The following is a 15,508-nucleotide window of genomic DNA, read 5'->3' as shown; positions in this document are numbered from 1 at the left end:
GTATGTATTTCAGTGTTTTATGCAAGTATAGCAAAGAAGGGCAACAATAAACATTCTAGGGTCTATGAAGTGAATACGAACTGAAATTAAACCATCTGTACTCTCTGAAATGGTTGTATTCTCAGGCATTCTCAGTTACCAAAAAATTGTGAGAAAGAAATGCATTTTTTTTTTCTTATTTCTCTTTGCATTAGAATATGCACTTTCAATTGTATTTGACTTTGTTGCAGATCTCAGTTTCCAGACTGCTGCCCGAATCTTGGCTGCTCCTATTGAATTAGCTTTGGTGGTTATGAAGGATCTTAGTCAAAATTTTCCTACCAAAGCCAGGTAATAAAGAGTAAGGCTCTGAGACATTCTTCTTTGACACTATCTAATTACCTTTATGTTTACATTACATGCAAAACGAGGCAAGTAAAATAAGAAAATGTTTAGCAAATTGAAGTTTTACTACCAGTACCATACTACTGATAGTGCTTTTTGGGAAGGTGGCAATACCATATATATAGTGAGGTTGGAGAGACCCATCTAGTTTGTGTCCTTGGCTCTACCATTTGGTAGTTGTGTGATGTTTGCAAATAAGCAACCTCTTTTTACCTTACTTCCTCAGCAGTAAAATAGAAATAATTATACCTGCCTCTCAGGATTAGAGGAGTTAACAAAATCTGATGTATGCAGATGTACCTGCAAGCTCCTGAAGAGTTTCATATATATCATCTTATTCAAACTGGGTGAGGAAAATGAGTTCTAGAGGCTGACTTGTTCATTATGACACAATAAGATTTTGAATGCAGCTTTTTTTTTTTTTTTTTAAAAAAGATTTTATTTATTTATTCATGAGAGACACACATAGAGAGAGAGAGAGAGGCAGAGACATAGGCACAGGGAGAAGCAGACTCCATACAGGAAGCCCTATGTGGGACTCGATCCCAGGACTCCGGGATCACGCCCTGAGCCAAAGGCAGACGCTTAACTGCTAAGCCACCCAAGCGTCCCTTGAATGCCGCTTTTTGATACTGCTTTCAATTGTATAATGATCCTCCACATCACATAAGTAAATAATTTTAAAAGCCAAATTTTTAGAGACTATAACAACTTAAATGATTGCCAGTATTTTTCTTGAGTAACTGAACAGGTGTTTTGACTTCTGATGTGAGATATTTTCTAAATAAATTTGTTTATTTGATTAGTCTTGGGAAATATTTCTTAGACAGGACTTATAAATCATATGGTACATTCTCATTTAGTTGAGCATGCTATTGAAGATCTACCTGTAGAATTCCACCTCCATCAAAAGTGCTCAAATAGGATGAGCAGTCTGTCACCTTAATTTAACATTAGCCTTTAGCCTGTGAACAGTAGAGCTCATATATAGGAATAGAGTTACATATATTTAATTTAAGATCTTGGGAATAACTGCCCTTGCTTTAAAATACTGCTATTTCTGCTACTTTTCTGTGGTGTCATATCTTGTAATAATGAAAATATTATGTACACCTGAGTGGGGAAATATATTTGTAAAGATGAGTTTTTTTTTTTTTTTCCATTTAGTTTTTTTGTAAAGTATTGAGCAATGTGTTTTTTCATATCTAAATATAGGGAAATTGAAGACATTTATATCAAATGTTAACCTAAACACTAATATTTTTATTTCTTTAGAGCAATAACAAAAACGGCAGTGAGTTTGGAACTTAGAAGCGAAGTGGAAGAGAATCAGAAGGTATTACCCAGTGGAAAATCACTATTTTCCTTTCTGTTTTGTATTTTTAAAAATGAGGAAATCTGAGTTACATCAGTGACATTTAACAGTTTTACTCTCCTTTTATCAAGAATGGTAGTCTTTTATTTCTGTAATCTTTTTTTATATTTTTAATTTTTAATCAAAGTTGAATATTAATATAATTCGAACAAGAGTGCCTCAGTCATTTAAGCATCTGCCTCTTGATTTCAGCTCAGATCATGATCTTAGGGGTCCTGGGATCAAGCTCCGTCTTGGGTTCTGTGCTCATTGTATAGTCCTGCTTGTTCCTCTCCCTCTGCTCCTCTCTGCGCTTGGGCTTGTTCACATGTGCTCTCTCTCTCTCTCTTTCAAACAAACAATCTTAAAAAAAATCAGATGGTGCCACCACTTTGTTTATATAAACAGCATACTCCTAACATGATTTATTCCCTGTTTTATCCCCCTTGTCAGAAGTATTTACTATCAACACTTAGCTAATTGTTTTGATATTTATCCCCAGATTTCTAGCAAGTTTGAATTGGTACTGTTTTCCAGTTTCAAACTTTGTTTCAGCCTCCCATTACAAGGATGAAGTTTAAGTTTCTTTCACTGTCCCTCACCCCCATGTCTGCCATTAATCCATATTGGCACTTCCATGTCTCTCCATTTTCATGTTGTAATTTTATCAATTTTTGTTCTGCTCCACTGTAGTCTGGTGGTTCTTTATGTCTAGGGCATACCAGTTATCCTGAGACCTTGCTTTAAAGCAATCTTTTGTTGGATCTCCTATTCTTGGATTCCAGGTCTTCTTTGTTTTTGGTTTACTTCCTTATTTTGGTGCAGCACATCATTCTTCATGAGAAAAGTTGTGTGCAAAATAAATTTCAGACTCTGAGAAATCAATTTTCCATTTCTGTTTTTATTGATAGATTGGCTGGGTATAGAATTCTATATTGGAAGTCATTTAGAAGTTTTGTTACTAGGTTAGGATGGGCCTGCTCCTTGGTGGGCAGGTTGAGACCATACCAGGTGGGTTGCCTCTGAGGTCATCTTTATTTGTATAAATAGGGAGATTGTGGGGAATAATTTCCAAAGCCATGACTGTCCCAGTAGGGGTAAGCTGGCTCCTTCTTTAGGGTTTGGGATGAATATTCCCCAAACCAGGGATTTACATTGTAATGAAGCTGAGGATGTGGAGCACGTTTTGATTTTTCTGAATGGGTGTCATCTATCTTCCTCAATTGTTTCTTTTTCTGTTCCAGCAATTTGTTAGTTTCTAAACAGTAAAATTGCCTGTAGAACCTTTTAGGAGTTTCCTGAGTTCAGTAGGTCAGTCCTGAGTTCAGGTGGTCAAGGGTGGCAGTTTGAAAGGCCTTGCTTCTTGGAATTTTGGTTTCTGTTGTGAATATTGAGAAATCTGAACTTAGATCTGGTTTTTCTTTTCCAGAATTATTCACGATCTTTTCTTTGGCCCTAGTAATCCAAAATTTCACACTGTTCTTCCTTTAAAAAAAAAAAAAAATCTCTGTACTGTTAGGTGGTTAGTGGTCTTCAAATCTGGAAAGTAATTTCCTTTAATTTTGGGAAGTTTGCTTGAATTATTTCTTTGTCTCATTCCTTCTGCTTTCTCTCTTTTGTTTTTCTGGAATTCTTCAGTTTTAAGGTATTGCATCTCCTTGGCTAGTTTGACCAATTAAAAAAAGTTTTTCCCCCCTATTTTCAATTCTTTTATATTTTTAAACTTTCTGGGAAAGATATTCAAGCCCTTTGGTTGACATTTTTCCTTTAGTTGTCAAATCTTTAATTTCTAAGGGATATTGTATTTAGATTCTTTTTATAGTGTTCTCTTACCTTTTGAATTATCAGTGGTGCATGTGTATGTTTTTTTCTCTCTTGCATCATCTGTTTTCTCTTAAGTTCACTTTCTTTTTGTCTTGGTTTCTTGCTTTAGTGTTAGAGGCTTTCCTTACATGTTTGGTGTGGTGATCTGCTCTTATTGAAGAGAATGGGCAGTAAAGAGCTGTTGGGAAGCCTTAAGGATGAGGCTTTTTGACTGTAGGCTTTCCTAGGTTGCCCCAGTGTCAGTATCCTGAAACCTCTCTTCTTGAGCTGTTCAGTCTCCAGAAAAGGATCTTCTGCCTGGAGGGTGAAGTCTGTCTGCCTGGGTGGGAGAAGCCCAGTAGGAAGAACATTAGGGAACTTATACTCAGTCCCCTGTTTTCATTATGGGATCCCTCCCCTCTTTGGGTTTCCCAAGTTTCAGGTTCTATCCTTCACTCTTTCCAGGGAATGAGCTTCCATTTTTTCTGGAGTAGAGGGAGTCATGACAGCAGTCATCTCGCTGCATGAAATCAGCAGGGGAGTCTGAGGGCTCTTATCTATAAAAAGCTGTCCACCAGAACTCATTTTTTAACTTAGTTATTACCCCCTTGTACATGTGTTCTTTGTGCTGTCGATCTTGATTGAGTCTTTTAAGGAGTTCCATAAAATAACTTGTGGTTTTAGTTGGCCGTTTCCACTACTGGCCTGGCATTTAGCTTTCTTAGGGTTGCTAAAACAGTTGCTATTCATGCAGCTCCTTTCTACCTTCTAAAATTAATTACCCTTTTTCTTTTTTGTTCTGTTTATTGTTTTGGATTTATGACTTTATAAAAGTCCCTTTTTAAAAAACTGACATTTTGGGATGCCTGGGTGGTTCAGTGGTTGAGCATCTGCCTTCAGCTCAGGTTGTGATCCCGGGGTCCTGGGATCAAGTCCTGTATTGGACTCCTTACAGGGAGCCTACTTCTCCCTCTGCCTGTGTCTCTGCCTCTCTCTGTGTCTCTCATGAATGAATAAATAAAATCTTTCCCCCAAAAAACAAACAAACAAACAAACAAACAAACAAACAAAAAACCCTGACATTTCAACAGAGTTTCAGGAGGGAAAAAAAGAAATGCTTGTGTTCAGTCTAATATCTTTACTCCAGATTTTTAAAATTTTAAAAATTTTAAAATGTTTGCATATGAGATATGAGATATGCATATCTATTAACTAATAGATTGGAGGAATAAGGAAACCAAATTTATCTCAGATGTTTACTAAATTGAAGAAACCTTATTGATAATTTTTTTTTTTTTAAATTTACTTATTTATTTATGATAGTCACAGAGAGAGAGAGAGGCAGAGACACAGGCAGAGGGAGAAGCAGGCTCCATGCACGGGGAGCCTGATGTGGGACTCGATCCCGGGTCTCCAGGATCGCGCCCTGGGCCAAAGGCAGGCGCCAAACCACTGCGCCACCCAGGGATCCCCTTATTGATAATTTTTATTTACCTTTTTTTAGGGCTTTTTCCCCCACAAGAGAATAAAACACTAACTCACATAAACTGTAGTATTTCCTGGATTCTTTTTTTTTTTCATATTGTATTAAAGTATAAAATATGGAAGTATAAAACACGCAAAAATGTACACAAACCCTAAATCTTTAGTGTGATGAACTTTAACTTCAGTCTGTTACTAGCACTCAGATCTTGAAATAAATATGAGTTGTATTTATCAGTTCAGAATCAGTACTTCTTACAGTCAGAGGATGACTGGGCTTGGGTGTGAGTGGACCTGGACATGGAGTTTTTCTTTCCCATGTAAGAAATTTCCAGTTCTGAATTGATGTAACTCTCCAGTTTCCCCTTATTTTACTTGGCAGTTTAAGCCTTATAGGGAAAGAAGCAAAAGCTGTGGCTTCCTCATCGTTTTATGCTTCACTCATTGCAATATTGGACCTTAAAGTTTACTTCTCTTAGTTTGCTGATGACTGAGAAATGAAGGAAGTTCAGCAGTCCCTGTCTTCCTCCTCTTAGCACTGCGAGAACTGAGTTCTGTTTAGTATCTGAGTAATTTCTTCCCTTTGCTGTGTGGATTAACTCCCTGTGGTGTGGAATATGAATAGTAGTCTCAGTTTCCTTGGAAGGAGAGTAATTAAATGGAAAGAAGTCAACAGAAGCTACAGCATGACATCCAAGCAGTGTGTCGGATGGGTCAGGCAGGTCTGAAGGGCTGTAGGGACTGCAGTCACCTGTGTGCCATGGCAGCCATGGTCTCAGGGAGTAGACCTGGTCTTGGAGAGTTAGGTTGCATGTAGGTGCTATCCTCAGGGCAGCAACTCAGTTTCTTAGTGTGCATTAGTTTGAAGGTTTAAGGGAGCTGTGGGTGTTTGAAACCATTTTAGATTAGATCCCTGGAGTTCATCAAGAAGGCCCAGCTGTTAGTGACTGCTGCTACCACCTTGGTGTCACAAGCAGGGAAAAGTAATAGAAGTCCTCTTTTATGAAAAGTGACCCTCAGCGCTTGGCTTATTTAACCAATCTCCCTCTTCCTCCTTCCCCCAACATTATAGGAAACCATTGTATTAATCATGGTTGGAAGGAAGAAGGGAGGAGAGGTATATTTCTCATGAACCAGCAGTTTCATTACCATGAAATAAATGCTAAGAAGGGTCTTTGGGAGTACATAAAAGGAAATCTTAACCCAGCTTCAGGATTTTCTACAATACAAGGGTGCAGCATTTGTACATGAAATCAGAAATATGGAAGTTTTTGTTAAACATTCTCTTGCTGCTTCTTAACAATTTTTTTTTTTTTTTAAATATTTCAGTATTTCAAGGGAACTTTAGGATTACAGCCTGGAGATAGTGCACTGTTCATCAATGGACTTCATATTGATTTAGATACACAGGATATATTCAGGTATGGATAGTATTCTCTGGAAATGTTTCATAATGTTAGCTCCTTGTAACATGTTCAAATTGTTTTTCTTACTTGATGTGACATGTGTAAAGCCTAATGGCTTACTAGGTGCAGTGAGAGCACTTTAGGTAGGTTCAGGACTGGGATGGACATGATGATACTGTCATTTATCATAATGGACATTGAGGGCCCAAGTGTCTTCAGAGGATGCCTTTGAATATCTAGAGGGACGCTTGGGTGGCACAGTTAAGTAGCTGACTATTGGTTTTAGCTCAGGTGGTAATCTCTGGACTGTAATCTTAGGGCTGTGAGATTGAGGCCCACGTGGAGTATGCTTGGGTTTCTCCCTTTGCCTCTCTCCTCTTCCCTCCCTCCCTCCCTCCCTCTCTCTATGTCTGTCTGTCTCTCTCTCCTTTGTCTCTCAAATGGATAAATCTTTAAAAAAAAAAAAAAAGTATTTCTTTTTTGTGTTGTTAAAATGTGGTTCAGGACTAACTTGCTCTTAGTTGGCTTCATGAATTTACAAGGAGGGGTGTGGATTGTTAGGTAGAATTCAGATTTTTGTCCATAGAATTAAGATTGACAGACTTGACACTGTGGCTTCATAATAGTAAAAATGAAAGTTATTGCTAATCCTTCAGAAGAACGAGTTCTCTCACAATAGGATATTTTATACATTATTTTAATTGAGCTTTTATGTTCTCCTACTTTTCAGAGTTAGTAAAATGGGTATGGATACTTTAAAAAATTGCCCAGATCTGTTTTTTTTTTTTTTAAGTAAAAAATAGACGCATATCTCTTTAATTTTTCAGAGTTTACAACTGAGTGCTTTGCTCATTTAAACAATTTTAGATGATACACAGGTAAAAGAACTAAGAAAAGTAAAGTCTTCATCCTGATTTCTTACTTCTTCCTCCTCCATATCTCTTCTACCTTTCCTAGCAAACCTCTTCGTTGGGTATAAATTCCTCCATACCTTTTACTGTGGTTGTAAGTGTGTGTACTTTGTAAATTGACACTGATGTAGTAATTTATGTTAAATCTATGTAATGTATTCTTTGAGATAAATTTTAAATTATGAGATAATTGTAGATTTATGTGCAGTTGTAAGAAATAATAGAGGTTACCATAGTGTTTTTTAAAAACATGCAGTATAAAATTCAGGTGAGGATTATTTAATCCTCAAATTGGGTGTTTATATTTAGAGATGTTTATATGTGGTAGATAACATTGATAAGTATAAATAAGAAGCAAGTCCTACCTACTTCGTTCTACATATTTTGACAAGATGAAGCAAGGGGAAGAACTCCTTTTTGTTTGTTTTTTTTTTTTTATTTGAACAGAGCATTGTGTTTGAACTGATAAATTTTTTCATGGTGAGGTTTTTTTTAAATAAAGTTTTTTCTACTAAATACCTTTTTTCCTCCCCCAGTCTGTTTGATGTATTGAGGAATGAAGCTCGGGTAATGGAGGGTCTGCATAGATTGGGAATAGAAGGCCTTTCTCTGCATAATGTTTTGAAGCTGAACATCCAGCCCTCTGAGGCTGACTATGCTGTAGACATCCGGAGTCCTGCTATTTCAGTAGGTATTCTGTTGGGGTGTCCAAGGAGCGTTCTAGCCAGGCATTTTGTTATGGTTTTCTCACTTGTCTTTTGTGAGAAGTAAGTTATTTCTCCCATCCCTTACTTACATTATTGGCATTAAACAGTGATTTAGAACAATTGCTTATGTGGGACTTTGTATATAAGATAAAGTAGTCTCTTAAATCCTCCAAAAAGTTATGTTTAATTTGGTTACGACAGTGATTTTTACAGTTTTGTTTACCCCTAGAATTCAGCTTGAGTGTCTTTTGGGAAAAAGAATGCTAAGTTTGTATTTTCTCATTTGCATACAAGTTCTGTGTGATTTTTGTGTATGTATTTTTTGGCCAATCCTTCTTTAAAAGAACTTTGATTATTTTGTATTTAGAGGTCTTTCCTATGTGATTCTTCTTAAAATCATTTCAAGTCTTACTGTTATTTTTGGTAATTTCACTAATAGTAACTAAAGTGTATGCCCTATGTTGTGCTTTTTTATCCTAGTGGATCAACAACTTGGAGGTTGACAGCAGATATAATTCATGGCCTTCTAGTCTACAAGAGTTGCTTCGACCCACCTTTCCTGGTGTTATCCGGCAGATAAGGAAAAACTTGCATAACATGGTGAGTAAAATTCCTTATTGTCTGGCAATGTGCTGTTTCTCCCTTGCCTTCTTCCCTGCCTTTCAGGCAAATCTAGACTGTTCATTTCTCCCCTGTAGTAGCTGCTTCTTCCACCACTATGACCACTAAATATGTTCTTCTACCTCCATATTCAAACTGAAAGGGTTTTAAAATGTATTGATCATGTGTAAGGCTGTGAGATGTCACAGTAGCAATACTGCCTCCATCAAGTCATAAAAAATGTTCCTCATCCTTAACCTGAAAGTTTAGATTGTATTGTTTTAGTTTTTTTTAAAGATTTATTTATTTATTTTAGGGGGAGAGAGAGAGAGAGAGAGAGCATGTGTGTGCATGCAGGCAAGAACGGGGAGAGACAGAGGGAGAGGGACGGAGAGAGAATCTTAAGTGGATTCTGCACTGAGTGTGGAGATTGATGTGGGGCTTAATCTTAAGACCCTGAGAGCACAACCTGAGCTGAAACCAAGAATCTGACACTTCAGTGACTGTGCCGCCCAGGCACCCTTTGTTTTATTTTTAAGATATTTTTACTCAGAAGATGAATATGCCGCTATTCTTTTCCTTTAATATCTTAATTTCTAAAATTTCAATACATCTTTCTGTGAGGTCCTACTTGTTAGAGAGAGGAGAGGTTTTTAGTTGGCCTTCTTTTCCGCCTCTCATTTCTTCTTTTTCCACCATTTGCTCTTAGAGATTGGGGGCAGGTCACCTTCCCCGGAGCTTGCAAGGGAAACTATCATCTATACTTGCCTCACTCTTGAAATTACTTCTTTTCCTTCCCAGTCAGTATTTCATTCTTTCTCTTATTATGTTTATTAAATGAGATTATAAATGTATTTAATGCACATCATGAGGTATTAATACATGATAGTTCTATTGTGGTCTAAAAATTGAATTCTGAATGAGTTCTTGATTAAAAGATGCTTAGAAATGAATACACAAGAAAGGTAATCTCTGTTCTCAAAGGTAAGAGAGTTAATAAAACCTGGGTTTTGTTAGGTGTCATAAAAGTATGGGTGTTGATAATCTGGAACACAGTTCCCATGTTATTAGCAGAACACCATGGAAAATGAGTTCGCTTTTCAGTACCATATTCTCTGAACATTAAGGAGGGAAACTGCTGTTTGTGTAACTCCTTTTTTACGTGGTTCAAGAGTCACTGGGAAAAGATTACCTTTAAGTACAAAGCGTAACAGCATTTTTATTGGCCCTGTGATATTTGAATAAATTTCATTTTATGTGTTCCCTTTTCCTTTCCCCTTCACAGGTTTTCATAGTTGATCCTCCTCATGAGACCACAGCAGAGTTGATTAACACAGCTGAGATGTTCCTCAGTAATCACATACCATTAAGGTAACACTGGTATTATTGTATGCTATAAACCTAATTAGCTAAGGTTTTGTTTGTCATTCTTAAGTGCAAGTCTGGTGCTATTAGATAAATAATAGTTGGATCGGGGATCCCTGGGTGGCTCAGTGGTTTAGCACCTGCCTTTGGCCCAGGGTGTAATCCTGGAGACCTGAGATCGAGTCCCGCATCGGGCTTCCTGCATGGAGCCTGCTTCTCCTTCTGCCTGTGTCTCTGCCTCTCTCTCTCTCTCTGTGTGTGTGTATATCATGAATAAATAAAAAATCTTTAAAAAAAAAAAAATAGTTGGATCATTAATGGCAGTTGTATCTTTTGTTTAAGTATGAAGCAGTATCTTTTGAGTTAGAAAATTTGATTCTCAATGAATAAAAACTTACCACCACTGAATTATTAATAAATAGCCCATGTAAAAATAGACCATAGTCTCAGCTTGCTTCCCAGTGGATGGGAATTTTCCTAGGTAAGCGTCAACATCGCAAAGCCTATTTCCCCTTTCAGCGAAGATAAAGAGCTCTGCCAACAGCTTCTTTAGACTGTTAAAGACCAGGTGTACATGCTGCTTTTTGTAGATGCAGACACACTTGTTTTATTTGCGTTGCCAAATCTACCAACAGAGTACTTGATTGGCTGGATTTTTCACTGTGCCTTTTAAGAACTGTGTTTTAATGCTTTATGTATGCGTATTAAGATATTTTCATGAATAATGTCAACAGAAAATTTGAATTCTTAGAAAACGTGAAAATAGAGAAGAAGAAAAGGCTAGTCAACAAATGTTGTGTGTGTTCTGTACCCAGCACTGAGCTAAATGCTGTGGATAGTATCTAAGCTGTATTCCTACCTCCTTGGAAAAAATACCGTATGTGATTTCATTCACTTAAAGATACTTGATCAGGTGCTAGGTTATGTCCTAGCTTTATAATTTCAGGGAAACCAAAGATTATAAGCAAAGGTTATTTGGGCGAGACAAAGGTTTTATGGAACAGTTGGATATTAGTTAAGCTTTGAAGAAAATAGAGGGTTTTTATCATTCTTTTAATATGTAATAAACATTAATCTCTGTTGTAGCTTTTTGCCAACAGGTAATATAATGATTTTCATGTTTTCCATTTACCTATGATTTTCATCTTGCCTATGTTAAATAACCCCCCTTTTTATATATTTTCACATTCTGAAAATGTTCACTTCCCCTAAGTTTTGTTTAAAAACAAAATCCCCATCTAAAACTATAGTGAGGGGATCCCTGGGTGGCACAGCAGTTCGGCGCCTGCCTTTGGCCCAGGGTGCGATCCTGGAGACCCGGGATCGAATCCCACATTGGGCTCCCGGTGCATGGAGCCTGCTTCTCCCTCTGCCTATGTCTCTGCCTCTCTCTCTCTCTGTGACTATCATAAATAAATAAATAAATAAATAAATAAATAAATAAATAAATAAATTTAAAACTATAGTGAAAGCCTTCATTTTGTTAAAGGCCTCATTTCACCATGTGGAACCAGTGTGCCTTAAGAGTTGCAAAGTCTAAACCACCTTTGGGAACCTGATTTTCTCTTCTTTGAGTGATGAATGCCTTTGCCAACCGTGTTAGAGTAGGATGTGAACTGTGCTTTTCAGAAGAGGAAGTTTTCAGTAGAGGAAGTTACAATATGTGAGTGGGATACAGGCATGCCATTCCTTTTAACCAGTTGCGTTTTTAAGTTCTTTTTCTTCTTTTTGCCCTTCCCCTTCTCCCTCAGAATTGGTTTAATCTTTGTGGTTAATGACTCTGAAGATGTTGATGGGATGCAAGATGCTGGAGTGGCTATTCTGAGAGCATATAATTATGTTGCTCAAGAAGTGGATGATTATCATGCCTTCCAAACGCTGATACATGTATGTTTTCAATCAAAATGGTGAATAATTTTCTTAATTTAACTCTAAGAAACAGTATGAGTTAAAAGGATTTTATGTTTCTATAAAGAGAAAAAGCCTGATAAATTATTCTCTCAACTTTTGTGTTTTATATTTAAGGAGTTGCTTTTACTGATTCACTGATGTTAGTAATAGATTGCTGTGATTTCAGCTAAGATAAGATTCCTTAGGAGCCCTACTAATATATCTTAGTCTTCTGCCTTTTGGTGATTTGAAATCACTAATTTTTTTTGGTAAATGTAATGTTCTCTTCTTGTTTAAAAAAATGTTTGCTTTTATCCCCTTTAAGGTCTTTATGATATTTTAATTCAATTTAATATTCAAATTATAAATTCTTATTGTCTGTTTTCTCTATATTTTTTGCCTTGGGAACTGAAATGCCCTAAGTTTTAAATATACTTAAGATATTCAAGTTCAAACAAGGAAGTCTGGTGTTTTCTTTTTTTCTATTTTTGAATATAAAAAATTTATAAGTAACAGTTGTTTTGCTTACAGATTAGTGGTAATTATTAGAAAACCATCTTTAAAGCAGTTGATTTTCACCACTTTTTAAAAAATTTATAAACATGTGAGCCTGCTGTTTATTATGTTTGTTATGTTTATTATTTAGAAATTCAGTCTGGGGCATTTTTTTATTAGTTAAAATGTTCATTTATTTATTTGGCTAACATCTATTAAAGACTTACCATTTGCCAGGCCTGCTACAAGCTGCAAGGAATACAAAGAATAGTAAAATTTTCCCCGTCCTCAAAGACTTTGCAGTCTGGTGGGAGAGATGTCTGTGTAGGTGGTTAATGCAGTGTGGGAACCACAGCCAACTATGGCAACATCACGACCTCATTCCACTAGGGATGGCATTGTTTTGGAGTGGGAAGTTGTCCCAACTGAGTGTAGGAGGGAAAACAGAAGTCAGTTGAGCAATGGCTACAAATCAGAGGTAGTGATTCCCTGTTGTCCATTTGGCTTGAGCAGACCTGAGGTGGGGGGAACCTAGTCATCGAGGCCATCAGCCAGGCAACGAGTGTCCAGTTTGCAGAAGTTAAACTCCAGTTAAAAACATTCTGATGCATGTATAGAGGCAGATCTAACAGAGTAAAGGTGGTGGCAGTGATAGTTTCTGAGCTCTTGTCGGGATCTCTGTGAGAGAGACGATGGTGAATTGCGGTTAGCAATAGAACTAGGGAGAAAGAAATAAGTTCAGAAGAAGCTGCTGAGGATGTGTTTTAAAGTCTGCTTTTTAAAGTTGGTCCACCACCCTGATAGCTGTGTATATGAAGGAAAGGATAATACGAGTTTTCATTTTTTAAAATCTTTAATTGCAACAAGAAAAAACATTGTATGTGGATTGTAAAATTTTTAAAAATAATATTAAAGTGTATTGATTTAAAATTTCTCATTCTCTGCCTTCCCAAATCCTGCTCTTTAAAGGCAGACACTATTAGAAGGTTGTCTTATGTCCTTCTAGGTGTTTAACTGTATGTATACAGAGACAGTTGTGTTATTTGGTTTATACCTGCTGTTTTAAAAACAAGGATTTTGCCATACATATAACTTTCTCCCCTAAACATCATGGCCATGAGTTTGTTTGTTTTTTTTTTAAAGATTTTATTTATTTGTTCCTGAGAGATACAGAGAGAGGCAGAGACATAGGCGGAGGGAGAAGCAGGCTCCCTGTGGGGAGCCCGATATGGGACTTGATCCCAGGACCCATGGATCACGACCTGAACCAAAGGCAGATGCTCAACACTGAGCCACCTAGGTGCCTCAAGGCCATGAGTTCTTATTTCAATGATTATATAAAGGCAGTCAGATTTTAAAAAAATTAACACATTTTTGCATTTGAGACTTAATATGAGTATGAACTAATTGGGTCGTTTTAAGAATATGTAGTTTCGGACAGCCCTGGTAGCTTAGCGGTTTAGCGCTGCCTTCAGCCCAGGCCATGATCCTGGAGACCTGGGATCGAGTCCCATGTCAGGCTCCCTGCATGGAGCCTGCTCCTCCCTCTGCCTGTGTCTCTGCCTCTCTCTCTCTCTCTCTCTCTCTCTCTCTCTCTCTCTGTGTCTCTAATAAAGTCTTAAAAAAAAAAAGAATACGTAGTTTCTAATATAAGAAGATACCTTAAGGAAGTATATAAAAAAGGGAGAATTGCTAACATGTTCCATTTTACCTTTCGAGAAAAATAGCCATGTTTTCGCTTTACATTCAGAAATCTTTTGTAATAAACATTCTGAAATTTGGATTTAAAAGTATATTTGATTACTTGATTTTTCTTTCTTCAGATATATAACAAAGTAAGGACTGGAGAAAAAGTAAAAGTTGAACATGTGGTCAGTGTCCTGGAAAAGAAGTATCCGTATGTTGAAGTGAATAGCATTTTGGGGATTGACTCTGCTTATGACCAGAACCGGAAGGTGAGAAATTCTTTGGCAGTTCTCATTGGACTGCAACGCTATTCTTTCCTTACCTCCCCTTTCTAGGGAGTTGTTATTAATAAAGGTAGTGGTGGTTCAAGTATTTAGGTACCTAGCATTTAACTTAGAAACCAGGTTACTTTTCTGTGTTTACGAATGCAGTTTATATTTCAATTTTGTGAAGATACCACTGATTTTTGGCTGGCATATTAACTGTTAAATTGAAAAACAAATTTTCTTCTTCACAGGTGCAGTGGTAGTACTTCTATGATGTATGTTCCACATAAAAGCTATTAGAAGTGTATGATGTATGACTTATAATATTTATGTATATCATTTATTTAGTTGTGTAGGCTAAAGATAAAAACATATTAAGAAACATAATAAGCAGAATGGGAAAGGGTGGTAATAAGGATATAGGGAAACATTTAAAATTTTTATTTAAAGATAATACTTTATTTTGTGAAACATTAAGTACAGTTAAAAGGAACTTTATCTATTGCAAGCAGGAACAATGTAGTTGGTTTATTGAAAATAAATCTTCAGGCAAAGGATCTAAATACATTTCTGAGACATTTTAATTTAAAATAATAAAAATATTTATGAATTATTTTTTTTTACTTTTAAGTGAAGGACATATTTCTTGCTGGTTCAGTCTTGCTATTACTGGTTTTAGAAATGTATCCATTTCTTCTTGGTTTTCTAGTTTGTTGGTGTATAAATTCTTCATAGAAGTCTCATGATCCTTTGCATTTCTGTGGTGTCAGTTGTAATGTCTCCTGTTTTATTTCTTTTTTTAAAAATTTATTTTTATTTTTATTTTACATTCGTTTTTATTTAAGTTCGATTTGCTGACATATAGTCTAACACGCAGTGCTCATCCCATCAGGTGCCCTCCTCAGTGCCTGTCACCAAGTTACCCCATTCCCCCTGCCCATCTCCCCTTCCACAACCCTTTGTTTGTTTCTCAGAGTTAGGAGTCTATCACGGTTTGTCTCCCTCTCTAATTTTTCCCACTCAGTTCCCCTCCTTTCCCTTATAATCCCTTTCACTATTTCTTATATTCCACATATGAGTGAAATCATATGATTGTCCTTCTCAGATTGATTTATTGCATTTAGCATATTACCCTCCAGTTCCATCCACATCCAAGCAA

At 36.7% G+C, this 15,508-nt stretch overlaps 1 protein-coding gene across 2 annotated transcripts in view; it reads left to right on the top strand.

The window, feature by feature from the left end:
- UGGT1 (UDP-glucose glycoprotein glucosyltransferase 1) overlaps positions 1 to 15,508 on the top strand; it is a 120,432-nt gene that overhangs the window by 29,575 nt on the left and 75,349 nt on the right. For both annotated transcript variants that reach the window (XM_041739615.1, XM_041739614.1), the window contains exons 10-17: positions 231 to 330; positions 1,660 to 1,720; positions 6,353 to 6,444; positions 7,877 to 8,027; positions 8,528 to 8,647; positions 9,933 to 10,018; positions 11,764 to 11,899; positions 14,221 to 14,352. In XM_041739615.1, coding sequence (XP_041595549.1) covers positions 231 to 330; positions 1,660 to 1,720; positions 6,353 to 6,444; positions 7,877 to 8,027; positions 8,528 to 8,647; positions 9,933 to 10,018; positions 11,764 to 11,899; positions 14,221 to 14,352 — 878 coding nt within the window. The remainder of the gene's footprint in view (positions 1 to 230; positions 331 to 1,659; positions 1,721 to 6,352; positions 6,445 to 7,876; positions 8,028 to 8,527; positions 8,648 to 9,932; positions 10,019 to 11,763; positions 11,900 to 14,220; positions 14,353 to 15,508) is intronic.

This window comes from Vulpes lagopus, chromosome 24 (assembly GCF_018345385.1).
Source record: "Vulpes lagopus strain Blue_001 chromosome 24, ASM1834538v1, whole genome shotgun sequence".
Taxonomy (NCBI): domain Eukaryota; kingdom Metazoa; phylum Chordata; class Mammalia; order Carnivora; family Canidae; genus Vulpes; species Vulpes lagopus.
This window is presented reverse-complemented; position numbering and strand designations above follow the sequence as displayed.